This window comes from Tripterygium wilfordii, chromosome 20 (assembly GCF_013401445.1).
Source record: "Tripterygium wilfordii isolate XIE 37 chromosome 20, ASM1340144v1, whole genome shotgun sequence".
NCBI lineage: Eukaryota > Viridiplantae > Streptophyta > Magnoliopsida > Celastrales > Celastraceae > Tripterygium > Tripterygium wilfordii.
This window is the reverse complement of record NC_052251.1, coordinates 2,356,705-2,379,476: the sequence shown is the minus strand read 5'-3', so window position 1 is coordinate 2,379,476 and position 22,772 is coordinate 2,356,705. Positions and strand designations below refer to the sequence as shown.

The 22,772-nt window shown below is 35.8% G+C and overlaps 3 protein-coding genes across 4 annotated transcripts; 2 read left to right on the top strand and 1 right to left on the bottom strand.

Moving 5' to 3' along the window:
• The first annotated feature begins 4,788 nt into the window (after window positions 1–4,788).
• On the top strand, window positions 4,789–7,897 carry LOC119986579 (UDP-galactose/UDP-glucose transporter 4-like). The gene is made up of 7 exons (XM_038831200.1): window positions 4,789–5,224; window positions 5,553–5,581; window positions 5,678–5,879; window positions 6,148–6,390; window positions 6,491–6,592; window positions 7,151–7,258; window positions 7,392–7,897. Exons 1-7 carry the CDS (start codon window positions 5,096–5,098, stop codon window positions 7,629–7,631), a joined length of 1,053 nt encoding a protein of 350 aa, XP_038687128.1. The 5' UTR covers window positions 4,789–5,095; the 3' UTR covers window positions 7,632–7,897.
• Window positions 7,898–9,196: 1,299 nt separating this feature from the next.
• Window positions 9,197–16,317, top strand: LOC119986551. Its single transcript, XM_038831161.1, has 9 exons — window positions 9,197–9,402; window positions 10,205–10,356; window positions 10,640–10,727; window positions 11,586–12,198; window positions 12,823–12,876; window positions 13,465–13,562; window positions 14,511–14,636; window positions 15,368–15,457; window positions 15,868–16,317. Exons 1-9 carry the CDS (start codon window positions 9,343–9,345, stop codon window positions 15,982–15,984), a joined length of 1,398 nt encoding a protein of 465 aa, XP_038687089.1. The 5' UTR covers window positions 9,197–9,342; the 3' UTR covers window positions 15,985–16,317.
• Window positions 16,318–17,722: 1,405 nt separating this feature from the next.
• LOC119986550 (calcium-dependent protein kinase 26) lies at window positions 17,723–21,365 on the bottom strand. Of its 2 annotated transcripts, none has more exons than XM_038831159.1 (5): window positions 21,263–21,365; window positions 19,988–20,772; window positions 19,588–19,884; window positions 18,407–18,829; window positions 17,723–18,298 (listed from the first exon to the last, which is right to left on the bottom strand). In XM_038831159.1, the coding sequence occupies exons 2-5, from the start codon at window positions 20,574–20,576 to the stop codon at window positions 18,033–18,035; spliced, it is 1,575 nt and encodes a 524-aa protein (XP_038687087.1). In that variant the 5' UTR covers window positions 20,577–20,772; window positions 21,263–21,365; the 3' UTR covers window positions 17,723–18,032. The 2 variants fall into 2 exon arrangements, with proteins under 2 accessions (XP_038687087.1, XP_038687088.1); XM_038831160.1 differs by lacking the exon at window positions 21,263–21,365 and adding an exon at window positions 21,212–21,233.
• Window positions 21,366–22,772: the final 1,407 nt, after the last annotated feature.

Genomic DNA, 22,772 nt, shown 5'->3' with positions numbered 1-22,772 from the left:
TCGTAGGTTTTGTCAGCTCGAACGCCCGCTCAAGCGGGAGAACTCTGCAACACCAGGTTCTACTTCAGTTGAATCTTTCTTGATCCAAAATGCCCAATTATGAATAGTTTGCTAAAAAAAAGAAGCTATAGAACGCGATGATCTGTAGTGGAAATTGAAAGGTAAACCATATCCACCTACTTCCAAGACTTGGTGAATGTAGTGGAAATTGAATTTTTCCTTTGAGACCCAAAACTTCGAACGTGGAGACTCTCCTATCAGCTCCAAGTCACACAAACTCAGGAGACCCAGTCCAAATACAACTACCCTTACCAAATCCAGTAGCGCAAATATACCTAAACAATAACACATTATATCATTTTGGTAATAAAAAATACTACTATGTTATTTGAGTAATTAATTATTTAAAAATATTAGTTCGGGAAAAAAAAAACTTTAAATAAAGTTTTGAATCTCACATTGAAGAATGTTCATATATATATAAAGTGTGGGAATCAGGACCCATCTAACATCATTCACTCGTGGATCTCATCACATGTAGGAGTGAATCTATGTAGTGCAATTGCCCACCCTCATTTTTTTAAAATTTTCTTTATAGTTAATCTTAGTTTTTGATTTTTTTTAATATTAATGATAGTTTTGCCCACTTTGAGTTTGTAATATTTTGATTAGACTACAATCTAAAGAAAAATAAAAGGCTTTGATGATGATGATGACAATATAAAGAAAGATGTTGCCTTTTATCTTCAAGGGGTGGTGATTCTTTTGTGGTTGATGGGTTTACAAATTGATTTTATCAGTTGCAATTGCTGTTTTAGAGGGAATATTTTTTACCATGAAAATGGTCAAGATTCGGATTTATAGTTATATACAATAAGAAATATATTTTTGATACGATTTCGAATGAGGTTGTCATGAAACAATTACAAAATATGAAGAAAAAAAATGTCAAGTGCTTTTGTAAATAACCTTTTAATTATTACTTACCATCACTTTTAACATCTTTAATTAATTTTTAGTGTTGTTTTCTATATTTTTGAAGGTATAATTAATAAATATTCAATACAAATTCCACGAGCACTGCCTCCGGACCCCATGTAGCTTTTTGCCTACTATGAGATAAAATCCTATGCCCATCCCTGATCACATCTGAGGATCCTACTTACAAATAAATTGTGTTAGATGAATCCTACATTTTAATTATAGTGCAGAATCCCGCAACCGGAGAATATTCCATTATGAGTGGTGGTATTCTCACCCCCTCTATTTAGTAATCTCACCCCCTAATTATTGGTTTAATTTTTTTATATTATTTTATGATTGATTTGATATTTGATTTTTGTGCGATTTGACATTAAATTCATATTCACAAAATTAGTTTTTCCACCCCCAACAATTAAATAAAGTAATTTATTATATCACATCAAAATAGATTGGTGGGTACATTTAATATATGCTGCAAGTTGTTCACTGTACGGAGTGACTCATTCGTTCGCACACTATGAATAAGTTCTATCTTACTAGCACCAATAATTTCATAGGACAAAATGGAAGCAAAATAACACTATGAATAACTTCAGCATTACCCAATTCGTTGCAATTGTAACTCCATGCTATAACAAAGTTAAAAGGCAACAAAGTAACAAAGTCAAGGACAATATGAAGAGAATATTGAAATTTGCTATGTCAATGATACTATACTACATGTGACATGTGAGTCCATAAACCATTAAATCAATATACATCAAACATGTTTAAAATGCAATTATACCTTGCTTGATATGCAAATGTATGTATATCCCGTATCATATTTTTTGTAGCCAAAGTCTAAATGCACCCATATTTTTACTCTATATACCCCTCAATTTTTTTTTATTTTTTTTTCTCTATACACCCTCAACCCCATCTCAATTTATTGATATTTTTATATTTTTTTAATTTATATTTTATATTTTTATATTTGTATAATTTGTATTATATATTTTTTAATATATATTTTATATTTTTATAATTAAATTTTTAAATTTGTATAATTTATATTATTAAAAAATATTTATATTTTTATATTTTTATATTTGTATAATTTATATTTTTATATATTTCTAATTTCTAATTTATTTGGTTATAATTTTTAATTTATTTGGTTAAAAAACAATATTATTAAAAAACAATATTGTTATCAATATAAGTACATTAATCAGAGGTTATGTCTACAATGGATTGAGGTACATTTATCGAATGAACAAACTTCTCATAATCACGGAGTTGTTTCTTATATGGTGTCGCCCATGCTGTTGTACAATCATACGTGTATGAAAACCACTGGATCATAATAGGGGGCATCGGATAATTCTCACTCATAATAGGTGAAATTGGTTGACTTAACTTGGTGATGGAACTGGTCGTCCTCGTCTTGATATTATTGATGAAGCAATGCCAATTGATGAACAACTATGACGATGAGGTACATATGAAGTCTTCAAAGAAGTTTTCCACATACTCAAATGCAGAGGGATCTCTACGAGTCGATTTATCCTTCTTTCTCAATGAGGGTCGACCACGTGTATTTTGTATGACTTTTGGTTCCAAAAGTGAGGTAGTTGACGGTTTGATTATCTCTCGTAGCTTCCTCAATAGTCCAATTTTATCAGACCGTGGCTTCATTTGAAACTAATCCACAATTTGCTCCATCTCAACCGTATAGCTGAGACCATCATCTTCTAATACCTTGCTTGGCTTGAAGTCAAGTTTTTTTCCAAAAACAATCAACAAAAGATAAAGGAATTGGTCTTTTTTGTGTACATATAATGATATCTCATGTGCATAAGGAAGTCCATGAATTAACCGAACAATACATCTGCACGCTTGGATGTCGAGTCCAACAACTTTTGCCCGATCCATCTCTTCTAGGACTTTTTGTAAAGCTTATTCAGACACAAATCCTCTAAGCTCTTCGAAATATGATGTTCGAAATCTATGTTGAACAACATTTAAGCTCTTCTCCAAGGTACTCTTTATTGTTGTAAATTGACATTCAAGAAAATTATGAATGGTGGACCATATCGACTCAAAATTACCTTGAGATGTACGAAGCTAGAGTTTCAGACACAAATTCATACTAAAATGATTACAAACCTACAAAAAAATTCACATCATAAAAATTCAAACTAAAATAATTATTAATATACAAAAAAATCACATCATAAAAAAATCAAATTAAAATAATTATAAATATACAAAAAAATTTACATCATAACACAAAGTATTAAAATCAAATTCTAATATTATATTTCAATAGTATTATTTTGAAATAGTATTATTTTTTAATAATATTAGTTTTTAATAATTATTTTATTTTAATAATATTGTCTTTTAATAATATTGTTTTTTAACCAAATAAATTTACCATTATAAAAATATAAAAGAGGTGGGACCGAGTGGGTGTATAGAGAAAAAAAAAAGAAAAAGGGAGGGGGTGTATAGAGTAAAAACTAGGGTGCATTTAGATGAATCATTTTTTGTATTGTAGGGCTTAACAAATATTTTTTGTATTGTGACACGACATCTAGTCATTTTTGTATTGTAGGGCTTAACAAGTGGGGGTATGATGATTATCTTGCTTGTTACTAGTGCAGGTCTTAAAAACCAGGCGAACTATCATTGCTTGTGCAGATATAGCTTTTGGCTACAATAAAACTGGAAAATTTTACACACAAATTTGGACTGGCCTCTCATGTTGAGATATAGTATGATGTTGCAAATGAATGGGTCATTCTATACAGTGAACAACTTGCAGTATACATTAAATGTACCCACCAATCTATTTTGATGTGATATAATAAATTATTTTATTTAATTATTGGGGGTGGAAAAACCAATTATGGGGATGGAAAAACTAATTTTGAGAATATGAATCTAATGTCAAATCGCACAGAAATCAAATGAATCAAATATCAAATCAATCATAAAAAAATATAAAAAAATTAAACCAATAATTGGGGGATGAGATTACTAAATAAAGATTTTTTTCTTATTTAACATCCGTACAGTTTTTATTTACTAGTCTAGCATCGATTCAACATATTTCCTAATATACCATTCCAATCTTACGTGGCTAAATGTATAAATTTTTATCTCTCTTGTGGTGTATTTCACACTGTACGAATTCACTTTTCTCTCTCTTTGTCAAAAAGCATGCACAGAGAGGGGTTTAAAAGCATCTCATTTCTCTTTCTCTCATTATATATGTGGGTTTGAGCTTGAAACATCTTACAAGCTCCATGTATCTTATAATGTACATGCTTTTATTTAAATCTGTATATGCTTTTATTTAAATATTTAAATATGTATTTCCATGTGTCTGCTTTTATATATATAGAGAGATGAGGTGCTTTTAAAGCTCTCTTTGCATGTGCTTTTTGACAAAGAGAGAGAAAAGTGAATTTGTATCTTCTGCATGTGCTTTTTGATAAAGAGTGAGAAAAGTGAATTTGTACCATGAAATACACTAAAAGAGAGAAAAAAAGAGTTTATATATTGTGTCACGTAGGCTTGGAATGATATATTAGGAAATATGTTAAACCGGATGTTAGACTGATAAATAAAAACTGTATGGATGTTAAATAAGAAAAGAATCCTAAATAGAGGAGATGAGAATACCACCTCTCTTCCATTATTAGCATGCGCCTGCATATTTTTTTTTTTTTTTAATTTTTTCCTTGTTTTCGTCATAAGTCATTTAACGCTCTTTTAGCAAAACTGGAAACCCCGGCACCCCGCAAAATGCGTGTCGCGAATCCCGATTGGTCAAAGTCCGGAAAGCGGAGAGAGTCCATCTTTAAAATCCCTCCCTACATTTTTTCCACAAGAAGACTTCTCGTTTTCTCGTTCAATACTTTTCTTCGTGATCAAACGAACAAACCCCTCTTTTTAAAGTTGTTTTTTTTATTGCATCGATACTGCAAGCAATTCGTTTGGTGGTCTGTTAAACAGACCTTTTCGCAGGTTCCAGCTTCACACCAGGTGTGGTTTTTGGGTGCTTTGTTTTTGAATAATTTTGGTTTGAATCCGACGGTGAGGATTTTGATCGGAAGAGATGACGAAGGGTGAGGATCAAGTGCGGTCTCTCTTTGGGATTTCTCTTTCCGATCGACCCAGATGGCAGCAGTTCTTGATTTGCTCTTCTGGATTCTTTTTCGGTTATCTCGTCAATGGCGTATGCGAGGTTTGGTTTCCCTTTCGATTTTTTTTTCAATTTCATTTTTTGTGCCTAATTTTCTAGTTTTGGGTTTCTTGCTTTGTTTTGATCGGTAATTTTTCTTCTTCCGAATTCGGCATTTCCTGTAATTCGAATTTCTAGTCTTGCATGTTGATGACTTTGGTTGTATTTTTTCTCCGGGAAATTTTTTTTATTTTTTCCTTCACTTTCTCTGCATTTTCTTTTGGACCAAACAGACTTAAAGACCGTTTTCAATTCGCCAATCAAGATTCCATTTTAAATAAACTCCCATATATGTTTTGTTCATTCTAACCATCGACATGTTCAACTGCAGGAATACGTATATAATCGGCTTCAATTCAGGTATTTTTTTTTCTACACGTTTGTATACCTTTAACTTTGAAAATTTAATGCAGTAAGTTATCTTTCCCTTTTTCTAATTTGTTTTGGGTTTTGCAGCTATGGATGGTATTTTACTTTCGTTCAGGGATTTGTGTATTTGGTACTCATATCCCTCCAGGGTTTCACCACCAAACAAATGGTGAATCCATGGAAAACATATGTGAAACTATCTGCCGTCCTTGCCGGGTCTCATGGATTAACCAAAGGGTCATTGGCCTTCCTCAACTATCCTGCACAGATCATGTTCAAATCCACAAAGGTAGTCAATGCTGCTAACTTTGTTTTTATCTTGGTATCTTAACTCACTTGACTTGGATAATGGATATGGTTGTTGAATGCGAAGTACTATGTAAGCACACTCTGCATGTTGTTGTGAATATGTGATGTCTTATCTTAAAATTTTGGATATCCAAGTAATTGCCTTTGAAAGTGTAGAGAATGCTGAATGCTGTGTATTTGAGAGTTTTTTTTTCTTTTTTATTTATAATGTTTATTAATTTTAATTTTTTGTGATTATGGGAATTTAGGTATTGCCAGTCATGGTCATGGGTGCCTTTATTCCTGGCCTGAGAAGAAAATACCCGTTTCATGAATATATTTCTGCTCTGCTTTTGGTTGTTGGTCTAATCCTTTTCACATTAGCTGACGCCAATACATCTCCAAATTTTAGCATTATTGGTGTCATAATGATTTCTGGTGCTCTGATTATGGATGCATTTCTGGGTAATTTACAAGAAGCAATCTTCACTATGAATCCTGATACAACACAGGTAACCCTCAATTTTCTTAATCAAAAGTGCAACATAAGTTCTGGATAAGGAAAAGCTGTTTATATTTTTGCTTACAATCTTCACTTTTCTTATGTCTCAGATGGAGATGCTTTTCTGCTCAACGGTTGTTGGCATGCCTTTCTTACTTTTACCCATGATATTAACAGGAGAGCTGTTCAGGGCCTGGTCTTCTTGTTATCAAGTAAGGAATTTTCCCTTCTTGTTAATTTTGATGTTTTAATTTAAACTCAATTATATGTTAATGCCTAGTTTGATACATAAGTTGCCGGTTCAATCTGTCTCGAGTTTCATTGGTGATATCAATTTTCTGGTGGTTGTCAATGCACTTGTTCATCTTATTTTAGTTTAGTTTACTTAGTGAGGTAGGTTTGTTTACTTAGTCAGGTAGGTTTAAGTGTCACTTGACACATTGATGATGTAGAAATATTATGTTAGCATAAACAAAATCACCGGATACTTTGAAAGAGCAAAACAATTTGGTTCCATAATGTTTTATTAAGTCTAAAGATGACTTGAAATATGAGGATACTTTGGAGTTATATTTTTTATTAACAAATGAATGAATGGAATGGTACAATCTGGCTCCTTATCATCTCTTAGTGCGCAATGCTAACAGCCCGTCAGCATTTTCATTTTTTGAATTTTTTTTTACTCGGTTCAATTTGGTCAGAATTTGATCTTTACCTTGAAGATTGTTTTTTTGTTCTGTGTTGATGATGCGTATCTACTATTTTTGCAGCATCCTTATGTATATGGGGTATTGGTGTTTGAGGCCATGGCCACATTCGTTGGGCAAGTATCTGTGTTATCCCTCATTGCCCTTTTTGGAGCTGCCACCACTGCCATGGTAATTTTAGTTTCTTATCTTGCACTGCATTTTGGGCCTGTGTATTTTTTCATTTCATTTGAATTTAAGACTAGGGGGCTGTGCTATTTTTCATGAATATGCTATATGATCAAATATTCTCTATGGCCTGCAGATAACAACTGCAAGAAAGGCAGTGACATTGCTGCTGTCATACCTAATATTTACAAAGCCAATGACTGAACAGCACGGTACCGGGCTACTGCTTATATCCATGGGAATCATATTGAAGATGCTACCTGATAACAAACCACAAACTAGGAGTGCCTCCACAAGGCGTTTGAAGTCCTTCACTAAAGAAGACAGAAGCCTTGTCGAGAATGGCGAAGACGAGGAGAAAAAACCCTTAGTATGAAAAGATCAATGAAGCATAGTCTCTCAGTTTGTTTTCCAGTTTTGTTTTGTCATTTTTTATTGGCTTTTCTAAATTCATAAGCACAACTGAGGCATAGATGAGTAAAGCAGAGGTTTCTGGACCAAGCATAGATAGAACTCATAGAAGCAACAGAAGTATGTTATCTAGATTTGATGTAAATTTCTCCTAGGAGAATATAATCCTTCCTATTCAGTTTTTGGAAATTCAATTTGATTCTATGAGCAATTCTTCTTCTTTTGGCAGCCTGTCTAGCTGTTTATTCTTTGTTCATCTTGTATTTTATTTTTTTTCTTGAATTGTTTGAGGATCAGCTGGTTTTTGTCATGCACTCATGCTTATTAGATACTTATTAGTAGATGATGGCTTGGATTTCTCATTTCTTTATTTCGTGTGGAGGCAAAAGAACTAATCCTATTGTTATTTTATTTTTTTTAATGAATGAAGAACTAATTACAGGTATTTGGCCGGCGGTAAAGTTGTAGGGCTACAAGTACAATTTAGGGTCACATGTTCAATTTTTGAAATAGTTTCTCTACGTGTGGGGGTAAAATTTACGTATATCATGTCTTCATTTTTGCCCATAAAGTCCTGTTTCCGAACTCGCCAACTGTACATTGTAGTTAAACAGTTGTTTTACCCTAATTATATATGATTCTTCAATTTTGGTCTTTTACATGCATTTCTAGTTATGTATTTGTCAAAGCACTTAATAGCATCCATAGTGGTGGATACTCCATACTCCTAATTTGTTTGTGCTTACTATTTTTCCAAGTACAATATTTGGTTTTGTGCATTCCAATGAATGGAACATACTTGAAAATTGAAACCACACTCCATCTTCTCTCTCTTCCCATCTCTCTCTCCATCTTGCTCTTAGGTGTCCTCAAGTCATTGGTTACATGGGTCTCATAGTTTATAATATTCATCAATTAAGTGGTGCTCCAAAAATGGAGGACGGACAAATTTTGGAGATGTTTTGAAGTGTCATTTTTTTTTTCCATTGTATGAATGTAGTGCTTAACTTATCAAGAAAATCACATTTTAAGTGTTTGAAATGCCTCTCATTGTGGATGCTCTTATTGTAAGAATAAAATAGTAAAATATTATAAAAGAAAATTGTACATATCTAAAATTTATGTGTCATATAAAATAGTCATTGATTAGGTTTTTTTAACATTCAACACTTCATATTGATTGATTGAAGGTAAAATAAAAGTTATATTTGGGTCTCTAAATATTAGAAGAATTATCACATATGCACCAACCATGCGCACAAACTTTACCCACTCGAAATCTAATGCAAACAGACCAAATATGGGGACCACGCATTTGTTATGGCAATCCAACGCTAAAACATTGAACCACTTTGTCGTTGTCTATTGGTGGGCTCTTTGAGAACGGGCTGTGTCAGCAGGCCTTGGAGATTTTGACTATTAATTCATTGAATCTGGGCCCATACTTTGGTCTCATTCGGGAGTGAGATCCAACGGTCCCACTCAAATGTTATTTCCCCACCTGATCGTTCGGTCATCAATTACTCCAAATCGGAAAAATTAAAAAATCTCCGCATCGAAGTGAAAAAGGCGAATGAAAGAAAGAGTCTTCTTTCTGATAGCCTGAAACGAAAGGGGAAAACCCTAAATTTTAGCTTTCTAGCAGCTTTTCCATAACAGTAGGAGCCACCGGAATCATGAGGGGAACGAAACGGTTCGCTGCATCAAAGTCTGTGCAGGACGGGAACGATACAGTTGTAAGTTTTTAAATTTGTTCTTTTCCTTTTGTTGGGGAGGGGAGGGGACGGGAGGTGAGGGTTCATCGTCAATTCGTTATTGCTTGAAAAGGCCTGATTCAGAGCTTCTGTTCACTTAATTTTCAAGTCCTAAATCACTACTGTGTCTAAATTTGATTAAACTGACCTATAGGTGTTACATCATTGCCTGGGAGAGCTTGCGTCCGTTCTTGTTTGGTGTTACGTTACTTACGTAGGTGTAGGCTTTACTTGTTACTCATTTTACGGATTGCCTATGCATTTTGAATTTGAGCAAGATTTGGACTTTGTAAAGAAGAAGAAGCTTCTTATGATAAATTAGGTTTGCTAGTAACAAGGGTTCGGAATTAATTTCTTTTGAAAATTTGCTTTGATTTGGGCAGTATATATGGGCTTTTGTGGATTTTCTTATTAATTGTCCTTCATGTGAAAGTTAGAGCAGAATTTACTAGGGAGAGCGAGGGAGAGGTAGAATGCACTTTCATCAATAATTAGAGAATTCTCTAATGGATCCTTTTTAATGGTGATTTAACTTCTTGGAGACATTAGGAGCTGTAAACAATATTGTGGCTTTCACCATGACCACCATGGAAGAGTGACATTTGAGGTGTTCTTTTGGATTTCGGTAAACTCAAAGACGGGTCTTGGTGATCTTTGATGTCAAAATTATGATGAGAAGTTACGTACCTGTTGTGTTCTCTGTTACATTGCTGTTTAAATGTGTTTTTTTGTGTCAGTCATTTTGTGGAGAGGCTTATTATGTTTTGATTTTAATGCAATGCAGCTCAACAACAAAAGAATATTGGCGGGTTCTCTTTTTGATGTTCATAGGGCAGAACCATCCCAACAACAGTCATTGGTAGCACCAGTGTTGGATGTGCAACGAGCTGAATTGTCTCGACAGCATGTCAGAGCTCTCAATACCCAATTTGCAAGGTCCACCTTTTTATCTTGAAAACCTCTCTCTCATGTCCAGTGGCAACTGAATTTTGCTATGTAGTTTTGACATTTCACTATTATTATGTTCTAGCGTTCTACAATTTCAGTTAATTAGCATTTTTTGGTCTTATATTATCTTGTTTGACAGTTTTTAGAATGAAATTGATGTTTTTTTCCCTCTTACAATTGTCATGCACTTGCCTTGTCCTTGAGTTAATAAAATCTTACATATGTCATCCTTGCTCTCAAGTGATGCTTTCTATTATTTTTTTGTTAATAGTTGGGTGCAAATGCAATTGACGAATCATCCTGATGAACTATGGGAAGATGGTGTTCGAGACTACCTTGCTCATGCTTCTAACATTATGGTAATACCTGATAACTTCAAGTTTACTTGGGATAATACTCTACCATTATCCTTATATTGCTTTTATGCATAAAGTCTAGGGGTTATTATTCTTTTTGTAATACACCTATGCACATGTACATTATGCTTTTGCAAATCTCACTATGTGCATATGATGGATACTCACTCATTTTTCATATGGGTTCATTTAGATGATCCCAATATTGTTTGAGATAAAGACTTTGATGATAATGATGACGATGATATTGATGTATACTGGGAGTTATGTTATTGTTACTAAAGGTTGAAAATCGAGGGGGGCAGTTCATTATATCAGATTAGATGGAATATCATGTGGTTCTTTTGCAATCATGTTTACATTATTTTTTTCTAGAAATCAATGAAGCTCTGATTTTGCTTGCAACAATTTGACTAAAAGATTTTCTTAAGCTTTCAAAGTATATGGGTGTTTACTATCTAGGGGTTGTTCAGTATGGCCCAGTTTTGAACGGGTTCCATGCTTTACAAAAATAGTATGACGAAAAGCTTTCTTAAGGTAATTCCTTATCGGTTTTGGAAGTTTGCTATACCTAACCTTCTTCGGACATCATAGGCTGGATACTTCATTGTTTAAGTACTTTACTTCTCAAGTCAGATTTCCTTTTTTGGGTGTATCTTTTTTATGGTTTGTCAAACTAGACGCTGCAGATCTGGAAGAGGCTGGTAAGTAGGTTTGCTCTCACTTCCCTTGAGTGACATCAATGAGTCTCATGTCAAGGATATCTGACTTGTGTGTTACTTAGTTGCATTCGAAGCTGTGATTAGAAACCATGTCAGTGTTGCAAATTGAGTTTTTTTTGCTTATCATCTTTTATTACAGAATGAGTTCAGTGACATTGTTAGCTGGCTCAAAGCAAATACAGCTAAAGCAAATACAGCTAAAGCAGGAACATTGACTGCATCTGAATCTCTTATTAGTGGAAAAAAGCTTGTGGCTGAAACTACAAATAAGGAAACGACCATAGTTAAGGAGAAAAGTGGGTATACTCCAGTGAGTAGCAATGCAAGCTTTACAGCTTCATGGAGCTCTGGAGTGTTCTCCAGCAGCCAAAGTTCTGGAACATCCTCAAACAGTCAGAGTGCCGGATCGTTTTCCTACAGTCAAAGCTCTGGATTGTTCTCCAACAGTAAAAGTTCTGGCTTGTTTCCTAACAGTCAAAGCTTCGGGTTGTTCTCAAACAATCAAACCTCTGAAGGGTTCTCAAACGGTCTAAGTTCAGGATTGCTCTCCAATGGTCAAAGCTCAGGGGGGTTGTCCTATACTCAAAGCACTGGATTATTCTCGAACAGTCAAAGCTCGGAGTTGTTCTCCAACAATCAGAGCTTTGGATTTTCCTCCAGTAACAACAATCAAAGCTCTGAAACATTCCCCAGTACTCAAAGCTCTGGATTATTCTCTTTTAGTCAGAGCTCTGGAGTATTCTCCAACAATGGTAAGCTCCGCCACATTATTTAATAGTCAAATACCTGTCTTATTCAGTAGATATTATTTTTTCTTAATTCAATAGTTTATTAAAGTCTCAAACAAATGGAACTTGTATATTTTTACTTGAAGATAGTAACCCTGTAACATAGGGTAGGGAGAATGAAGTAAATTTATCTAAATGCTGAAATTGCGTGCCAAGCTCATGTAGGAATATGTGTTTATGTCATCAAGTTCTCAACTTTATAGAATAATAATGGACTGTTTTGTTGGTAGATTTTTAGAGGAAATTCAACATCCACACCATATTTGCCTTTGAATACTAGGGTAAAGCTATGGAATTGTTCATGATCAGAAATTTTGAATCTGAAGGTTTGTAAGTATTAAATATCAGTGATGAGCTTCCTTGCGCGTGCTGCTAATCGAATCCATCTCACTGTACATATGTTCATTGGGTAGTTTGTATTCCATGTGCATCTTGATGCCTGAAGTGGAAAAAAATTGAGCAAAAGAAATAGGTTAAGAAGGTTGCATAGAAACCCGTAAAGCTCTATCAACGCTTGGTTTTTGAGCATTATAATGTTATTCAGTTTGTCTGCTTTCTGACGTCCTACTTTTGCTTTTTGCATTGCAGGAGGTACAAGCTCTGTTCCTGTAAACACTAATGCATCAATTGATGGCGAGGATGGTAAGATAGTGGAATATGCTTTCTATTCTTAGTATTGAAATCCTTCTGTCATTAGTTGTTTGAAAACAAGTATGTAGCTTGTTTTCTATGTTCAGTGTGTTTGTGATTAGCCCAAATGTGCACAAGCTTGCTACTATTTGCTGATGAAGCATATGGGCTACTCTTCACAGCTGGTTTCTTTTTATTTAGTCAAACGATAGTAGTCATACGAAGGGATAAGCTTGTTGTTAAGTCATAAGTGACTTACGCAGCTCCTTCTTGACTTTCAGACTTATGCGTTCCCTGAATCACCAAACATTTGGTTTTATTATTTTTGTTTCTTCGCAACTTGAAGGTCTCTTAGATGCTCTTAGAAATTGATTGCTCCTTCGTCTCTTTTCTCGTGAAAAAGGGAAAAAACAACTTTTGTTGTTTTCAGTATGTGTACCACTTGTCGAACTACTATTATCGACATCTACAGAACTGTATTTCTACTGACTGTGTATTCTTCAAATAGCTCTTCATGGCATGCTTTAGTCCCATGTAGGTATATGATGACATTACACTTTTATTTTGATAATTATAAGTTATTACACTTTTCTTCATCAGAAAATGATTTGCAGCGGCCAAGCAGCCCATCTGTAAAGAAGGCTGAAGAAAAGGGCATTATTGTTGTCCATGAAGTTAAATGCAAGCTCTATGTCAAGGTATTTGTTTCTGAAAAATGAAAACTTTATATGTAAGTAGCTCATACAGATATATTAATTATTGCTTTTTATGGCTGTAAGTGGCACCTTTTACTCAAACATTAATATATCTGATTGCTATACCACACACTTGGAGTTGAGTTACTTATACTTACACAATTCTAGTGTGACTTGGTGTTGCGTGCTTGTTGTTTATTGCATTACGTGTATTTTACCTGCATTGAAGAATCATTAAATTATGCTTTAGATTTTGCATAAACATTACATTGAAGTGAAAATTAGTTTTTCTTTTGTCCATCCCCATCTCTATGTGATACATTTCATGAGATTGTTCTGAAGGTTAATGTTGTTTCTTTCGTATCCTTAAATCTGTTTGTCAGTACTGAATAATAAGCACTGCATTTGTTGTCTTTGGGTTAATTGGGGATGATTAATGGAATAATGGGTAGGGTGCCCCTCAACCATCCCCCATCATGCGTGGGCATGGAAGAGTTTCTCCATACCCACACCTATTGCCACTGGGTTTAAGGAATACCCATATTCCCGAAATATTTTTTTTGTGGTGGGCTATTCGTATTCCCCATCCTAAACAGCCAATTTTGCTAGTGAGCCGGTGAAGAAATGAATTGTTCTGCTCACACCTGAGATCAATTTTACTTATCGATTTATGTTGTTGACTGCAAATTGTTTGGCTTAGATTTTGGGGATGATGATATAGGGCCCATGAACTCAAGGTGAGTTCCGTTTCAACTTAAAGGGCTTGCTGTTGCTGTGCTATTGTGACTTGAATTCCAATTTTCTTTCACCTAATCCACTTATACTTTTGCATCCTTCTTTTATTTAGTAATAATTAGATGTATCTGCCAAGTGCTGAGCTGTAATACTTTGTTTGTTCCCACTTATGTAATGGTCACTTCTGTGTTTTCTTTTTACTCTTGATATGTCCAGTCGAGTGACCCAACGGATAAAGACACATGGAAAGATAAAGGCACAGGTCAGCTTTCCATAAAATGCAAGGAGGGAGTTAGCAAGGGCACAAAAGAATCCAACCCGACCATTCTGGTTCGAAATGATGTAAGTTCCATGTAAACCTTTGCCAACAGCATAGAATTTAATCATGCAAAAACTTGATATGGTAAAAAGTTAATATTTATTTTATGCCTTTTGGAGTGTTGGTGTTAGGTTTTAGAGTGTGAAGCATATTTATATTTTTCGTCAATTGTTGTTTGGCTTTTACGAGACCAATTAGTTAGGCCTCAAATGTCCATGGAGTCCTAACAATTTTCCCGATGAGTGAACTGATATGGCATTTTCACTTTTCTTGTAACTTGATGTATTTTCCATCAAAGAACAATAAGTAATTAACATGTGGTAAAACAAGGAGCTTGTCCTAGTGGTTGCAGACTCCTTGAGATTTCAATCAAGGCAAGGTTCAAGTCCCCTCCCGCGCTACTAATAATAATAATGAATAGGACATAAAAAAAAGATTAGTTTATGATGCTGTGTGGTGAAAATGGTGTCAATGGTAAAATTTCCCTTAGTGGATGGAGATCATAATGTTTCTATTAGGAATTTAAAATGAATATTCGAATATGAACTGTTGCTGGTGAGTGGTGACAAGTTTCCTGATTCTTTCCTCTGGTAATCTAGATTTCTTCTTTAGCGAAAATAGTTATAGGTGACTTGTATTTCCTGTTAGAATCCCACATTCATAGAATCATTTATCTGGTCAGTCAAAGCCTTTTTAGGGTAACTTTTACTGGAGTTGTTACTCATGTAATCTTTTAATCTTTTACTCATGACAGGTGGGAAAGTTGTTGCTTAATGCTTTGCTGTATTCAGGAATAAAGACAAGATTACAGAAGAATTCCCTCGTGGCCATATTTCATACTTTGGTAAAGGGCTGAATTTTTCAGTCTTATAATTTTGGTTGTTTGGCAATGACAGGAAATATGTTTTTTGATACATAGCAATGCATCCTTGGTTAAAAACCCGATATTAGAAATCATCAAAATTTCTCACTTTTTAAAATTGATACAAGGTGCTTTAGACTGTACTTTTAGGCATTGGGGATTTCCTTTCAAATTTCTTGGATCATTTTTTGTCTCATTGAGTTTTATGAGCTTCTAAAATGACATATTATGTATGTGTGTCAGTGTATGTTTGTCTCTGTGTACACATATTTTTACTTCAGATTAGGAATCTGATGATCTGAATTGTTGAAATGATGGATCAAAATGAGTCATTTATGCTGAAATTGTTCATTAGGAATCATGTGAGTTATGATGATAATTGTCTGTTGCAGGATGATAATGGTGGCAATGACAATGTTGTGGCACGTACTTTCTTGATTAGGACAAAAACTGAGGAGGATACAAATAAGCTTGCAACTGCCATCCAAGAATATGCACCTGCATCATGATAAGTATCTATCAGTGCAACATCATGTAACATTGAAATCGGACAAATGTTAATTACTCTTGGATGAAAGCCATTTTTTTCCATATAATTTATTCACTGAGATATCTCCATGCCATGTCTTTGATATGAAGCTAGACAGAAAAGTTTCATTAGGTGGGGTGGGGACCGAAAATAATCGGAGGGAAATTTTCTGGATGTTAGGCTGCATGAAATTATGGTCCAGGAGGCAGCAGTACTTGTACCATATGAGAGGAGTGAAATTTTTTTATGAAGCTATCAAAAGTATAAACTAGAATCCCTTTATGAGTTGGATGATCATTCAGAGTTGGTTGCGTGATTGGCTCCATTATTGAACACGAATTGTACCATCCTTGTTATTGCATTCGGGGTTTTATAGGCTTGTTTTGTTAGTACCTTGCATGAGATGAGAGTTACTGTTGCATTGATCATCGTTTAAGCTTAGGTCCGAGTCGTTGATTTGTGAAAAACATGTCTGATTTGTCGGAATCTCAGAGATGCTCATCGGAGAATAATTTACATAACCTTTGCTGTACCTCGTTGAGGGTGTTGAAAGCAAATTTCATTTTTGATTTAGTGCAAGAAATGCTCCTCTACGTTTGTTAATATTCAGCTTCCCTCTGAGAAAGTTTAATTTGATACAAGAAAATGGCCTTTTTCAGGTATTGATTGAGTTGGTTTTTGTAGTTCTCAGAGCAGGCTAGATAAATGTTTTCTTATGCCATATGAAAATGAAAAATGTGATGTACATCTATGATTTTGATGAACCGTATTTGCATCCCACCTTTTATTGAGTACATTCCAAAAAACATTAAAAACTTGATCTATATACACCCCCTTCGGACTTTACTGTTTTCCTCCTCTTTCTGTCATTCTCTTTCCTTTCCCTCTTCACTCTCATCCACAGAGCTTCTCTTCCAAATCAATGGACGATTCTTCCACGGTTTCTTGGTTGGAAACTTCGACGGAGTCATGGGCATAGGCGATGAAAGATGAGGAACACTCATGGTCGTTGATTTGGTTGTTGAGAGGGTTGGCAGCAACTTGTGTTGATGTAGAGGTAGCTTTTCCAGCAGCAAATGTACTCAAGCATGGATGTTACTAGAAAATATGATGAATGTTACTGCTCCAAGACTCCAACCAGCAGCTAAGCCCTCTTGAACACTGGATCTGTAAGCCTTCATCAATGACTCGTTGTATTTATCTATGGCTTGCTTCTCCCCAGTAAATGATACAACATGTATTGTGTTATCAGGAGTGACAAATGAAGTGATTCTGCAATGAAGAAGGAAAAAGAGAGAGGTTAAAAGCAAAGCAACATTCTTGGGATGATTGGGGAATACCGTTCTAATTGTGTCGATTGACTGCTCCACAACATTTGCTACAAACGAATAAGCAATTTGTCCTCGGGATGCCAGCCTCGCTATAACGACGCTCATCACAGTACCAGACATGATAACTGGTGACATTTCTTGAGTTTCATGGTTGCCTGCTTCAGATTACACAGGTGAATTGCTGGCAAGAAGAGGACCAAATCTAGGGTTACAATGAAGAGATTATTTTTTTTGTTTTGTTTTTTAATTTTTTTTAATCTCAGCCGTTTATGAGATCCAACAGTTAAAATTATGAGATACACAGTTTGCAAAATTTGATAAAAGTATAAAAATGAGGTGAACTCATAATTGTTATAATTTTAACTGAAATTTATTTAGAATAAGATGTAGTCAATAAATAATGGGATGCAAATAAGTTTCATCATAATTTTTAGAGGTCGTACAACGTTTCGTACGAAAAGGATGTCGAAATACTGCAATAAAATATCAAACAAAACTACAATAGCTAATCCATGGTCAGACGCCATGCCATGAAGCACAAAGAGATACAATATGCCAGGTTACAATAAGGACGTTAACTAATTTTCACACATGAAAGTGTACAGTCAACTGCCTTGGTCTGCACTTACAATCCTCAATTGTCAATCAAAATAGCACAATCCATCCGTATCTGGCCAAATACCGACAATGTCTACGGTTAGAAGACGAGTGATAATCTAAGCGATGGGGCAGTCGGGATATGTGTGCACGATGCCCAGCGGATAATTGATTCTGTCACTATTATATCCAGGTGATCGCGTTCACCAAGTCCAATGGTGTGATTTCTCTTGCCATGGATTCCTGATACCCGAGACCCATTATTCCCTCCCCTACGAGCTGCTGTCCCGTGATCCATCTCTCCTGTCTCACCTTTTAAAGGAGGTGCAAAATCTTGCAGAATTAATAGCTTTTCCAGGCTTGATTCTGCATTGGGCAACAAGAAAGAGCTACGTTAGGTTTTTTTTTTCAATAGATATTCTGGTACATTATTCGCCTTTTATTCTTACAAGGAACATAAGGAAAAAAATATACCTCCAGGGATTGTTTCCACTGCTGATAAGTTGGCATTATATCTTAAGGAAATACTTTCTTGATCAGCTGCAGAGCATGGGCTGAAGAAGTTGAAGCTAGGCATCGAGGGAATTGGGTATGAGAATTTTGTTGTGTCTGAGCTGCCACAATTGCTAAAAGAAAAACCTCCAGGTGATGGGCAAGGAGTGCTGTTGTCAACTAGGAAAGAAGAAGAAAATGACGACTTGCACGTAAATGTAGGATATTGCCCCTGCTGACTTTCACCAGTTGCCGGTGATCCATAACTGAAGCTATAGTCCCGATTCCTAGAAATAAGTGGGGTAGAGAAAGAACCTCCACCAACTTCTAGCTGTCTGCACTCAAGTATGTCCTGCCTGTATGGTTCTTGAGCTGCTTGTTTACAATCCACCATCCAGGAGTGAGCTGTAAAAGACAGCAGCCAAGTCATTTAACTTGGAAAAAGGATCAAAGTATCAAACTAGGGGGCCAAAAGCGAAACCGCTCCCGTAAAAGTACATTCACCATAAAAGAAAGTTTGGATGAAGTCCAACCCTCAGCCATTTTGCTTTGAGGAGGACTCTTCAGTCGCAGAACTCACATTCTGAACATAGCTGCCCAATACTCAAGCCGAACGTGAACACTACTCTGTGATTTTCAAAGGGTGGGACCAGAGGAACAAAATCCATCTTTGGACTGATGAACTATTTGCAACTAAATGCTTAACCCTGTTGTCAATCAAAGCTGGTGTGACTTATGAAGTCTTATAGATGAGTCCAAAAATGGCTGATTACAAATAAATGAGAATTCTTATCTTTTGCAAATTAGAGGAACTTTTCATAAACCTTCTTCCTGTGCATGTGAGGTAGGGTTGGGAGGGGAGAAGGTGTGGATGAGGCACCACTCTGTATATAATAACATACAAGAGATGAATCTAAGTATCAAAGTGCTAGGCAGTAGGCATGAAGGCCTCACTTAGCAACTACTTCTTTACCAATCTAATGGCCTTGATGAACCTAGCAAAGATAAACCTTGTTTGTTCTAGCTATCGCTGCTTCTATCCTGGACTCACCAAGTATTCTGCTCATTGTATGATCACCAGTGTACTCTTTATATTTAGAAACAGTTTTTGAATCTTCTAGGATGAAATATCTATGGTACAAATGCATGTGGCATTGACATACCTAGAACCTGAGCAGCGGTAAGTCTCTTTGAAGGATCCACACAAAGCATTCCGGTGATCAAGTCTTTGGCGGATGCTGATATTTTATCCCAAGGATCAGAAGGAAACTGCAGGTCTGCAGCCCTGACAGAATCAAAGATCCTTGACTTAGTCTTCCCCCAGAATGGAGGCATCCCACTGAGAAGAATGTAAAGAATAACACCAGCACTCCACACATCAGCAGCCTGATTGTAATCTCCTGCCAGTACTTCAGGAGCTATATAAAATGGACTTCCAACAGTTCCATGTAAATTTCCCCCTGCCAGTGCCAAGACCATGTGCCAACAACTTTAGTCAAAACTCGAATTATTGGCCACAAAAAACTTTACAAACCTCAACCGAAAGAAATGTAAAACATTTACCTGGTTTGATGTAAGTTGCAAGACCGAAATCTGCCAACTTGATTGGTGATAACAAAGATTTGTTAGCTAAGAGAATGTTTTCCGGCTTCAAATCTCTATGAACAATGCCTTTCTCATGACAATACAGAACAACTTGCATTAGTTGCCTAAAGATAACCCCAGCATCATATTCCGAGAACCTTCCATGCTTTTCAAGACGGTGAAAAAGCTCCCCACCAGCACACAACTCCATTAATAGATGCACATAATCATCATCCTCATAAACTGCCTTGAGATTCACAACATTTGGGTGTCCAGACAACCTAATCATTATCTCAATCTCAAGCTTAACACTGCGCACATCTTCTGGCGTGACCAGCCTGTCTTTTGTAATTGATTTGCAAGCCAGAATCTCACCGGTGAACTTATCAGAGCATGTTCTTATCACACCAAATTGGCCCCATCCCAACTGCTCTCCAAGAACATACTGATCTCTCAGATCTGCAATATGGGTGCAGTCCAATAGTGTGTCCTTGAGGATTGAAACTTTGTAACAATTGCAAACTCTCGTCCAAGGATGACTATTGTTGTCACTGCCAGCTACATCCATGCTAGCAGACTGAAACACTTGTAAGGAAAACCACCAATGCAACCTTCAGCCACGAGTTTCAGCATCATTGGATACCATATATTGGGTGATTATAGCAATCCACTAGAGTAAGCTCAATCCGTAGGCCAAAGGCCTTTCTTTCTAAGAAATTTAGACTTTAGTCGAGATAAATTTGAAGAAGCCGGTTTATCCAATTCTGTTATTGAAATCAAACATCGAGAATCAGCTTTTGACATACAATGCCCTAAACAACATCTTCAATTCACAGTCTTTCTAATAGCATAAATGATAAAACTATGGAATTCTAGAGTAACTTTTTTAGGTGCATAGAATTTTAAAATCAGAGAAAATCCTACAAAGTTCCCTCGTATACCCAGTTGGTCAATTTCTTCTGATTGAATCCAAGAAACAAATTACAAGCTCACCCACACATGGATCCACTCTACCTCTTAAAAACCTCGAAAAACTAAGTGTAACTCCTCAAACAAGCACGAACATAAAACAAAAGTCAGAAACCCAAGAGATAAACCTAGAATTTTAATCATAATTCAACTCCAAATTGAAACCCAGAAGACCTACAAAGTTTTCATCTTGTTGTTAACTAAGAAAATTAAATTACGCATCAAAGAGCTTACATTTTTGCACAACTACACAATAGAGCGAGAGAGAGAGAGAGGGGGGCTGACCTGCTGATACTAGGAACCATTAAAAGAACAAAGAAGAAGTCCGTTAAAGCGTGTATGAAGAGTCCAAAACCAGCCATTGGCTCCTTTATGTTTGTTGTTTCTTCACTAGTTCAAACTTTCTCTCCGCGCTACCGGCGACCGTGAGAACCTGTTTTTTGCGGCTACATTGGAAAGTCACGTGCCCCATAAGTCATCCTACTTTGGTAATCACGTGCACTTGACACCTGTCATTTACTGACAATTTGGCAAATACACAATTACTTATATGCCCTCACAATGCATGATGAGCTGGCATTCACTTCCAGGTGGAGATACGATTACCTCTCTTAATTAGATCCATTCAGATAGAGTAGTATATAATTATAATCACGATTTTTGGGTTAGTGTGGGGCCCACTCCCACGTGGGTATTATATATAAACGGATGATGACATTGTACTAGAATGCATGTACAGTCAGCCACAAACAAAAACAAGAAGGCAGTGCATGATGTTTTGTTTCCCAGCGGGGATTAGCTGGACACTCAAAGTCGTACCTGACATTATAAAATTAACGGAGATTGACTAATCGATCGATTTGACGGTTGATTCGAATTGATTCAATTTTTTTTAGACATCCCTACAGATCAATAGGGCATTTCAATATGTAAAATTATACCATGAGACTCCCAACTTATTTGGTAAATTTGGAGTAGATGTGAACCAACACATATTTCAAACTAGCTATGATTTTAGGACAAGATTATAATTTGTATGCTAACTACACTTGACAATTGAGGGTGCCCGGGGTCTGCTGTAAAAATTTTACAGCAGACCACACCGTAATTACAATCAATGGACAGATTTGATCTCATTCAATCTAATGGCTGAAATTATAAAAGTCCAAAAATTCTTTATTTTATTCCTCTCACTATAACTCAGATTTGCAGTTGGAGTTCAAGGGGCATGGATCGTTGAAACATTTCATCGAACACCTATCCAACAACTCATATTTGCGCCAAATTAGCCACACCCAATAACTTTAAACCAAGCTCCTCACAATATCATTGCAACCAAATCCCAAATCAGTTCCATTAGTGCACAAATTTACAAAGAAATGGCCATTGATACTAATAAACTAAAAAAAAAAAAACCAGAACTAGAAAGAAATGGTCATTAATGTTGCTGCTTGTTGGAGTGGAGCAATCGGAGCTGATGTGGTGACTACTTCCATTGGATTGAATTGCAGATCTCAATTTTTTACCACTAAAGAAGCATAATTCTCAAACCGAAAATCATAGATGATTTCGCGAGTCGTTCAGGAAGTTCGAAAAAAATTTTGTTGAAGAAAATAAAATAGGGAGAAGGCGAGGCCTAGGTGTTTCCTTGTCGATTTCTTGGCTCCCTTCACTTGTTCTATTTAAGCAATTTGGCATCACTCTCATGGAAGTCCCTCCACTGCTGCCACTGGTGGTGGTTGGCTTGGTTTCCTTGTCGATTTCTTGGCTACGAGTCATTTGATGAGAGAGAAGG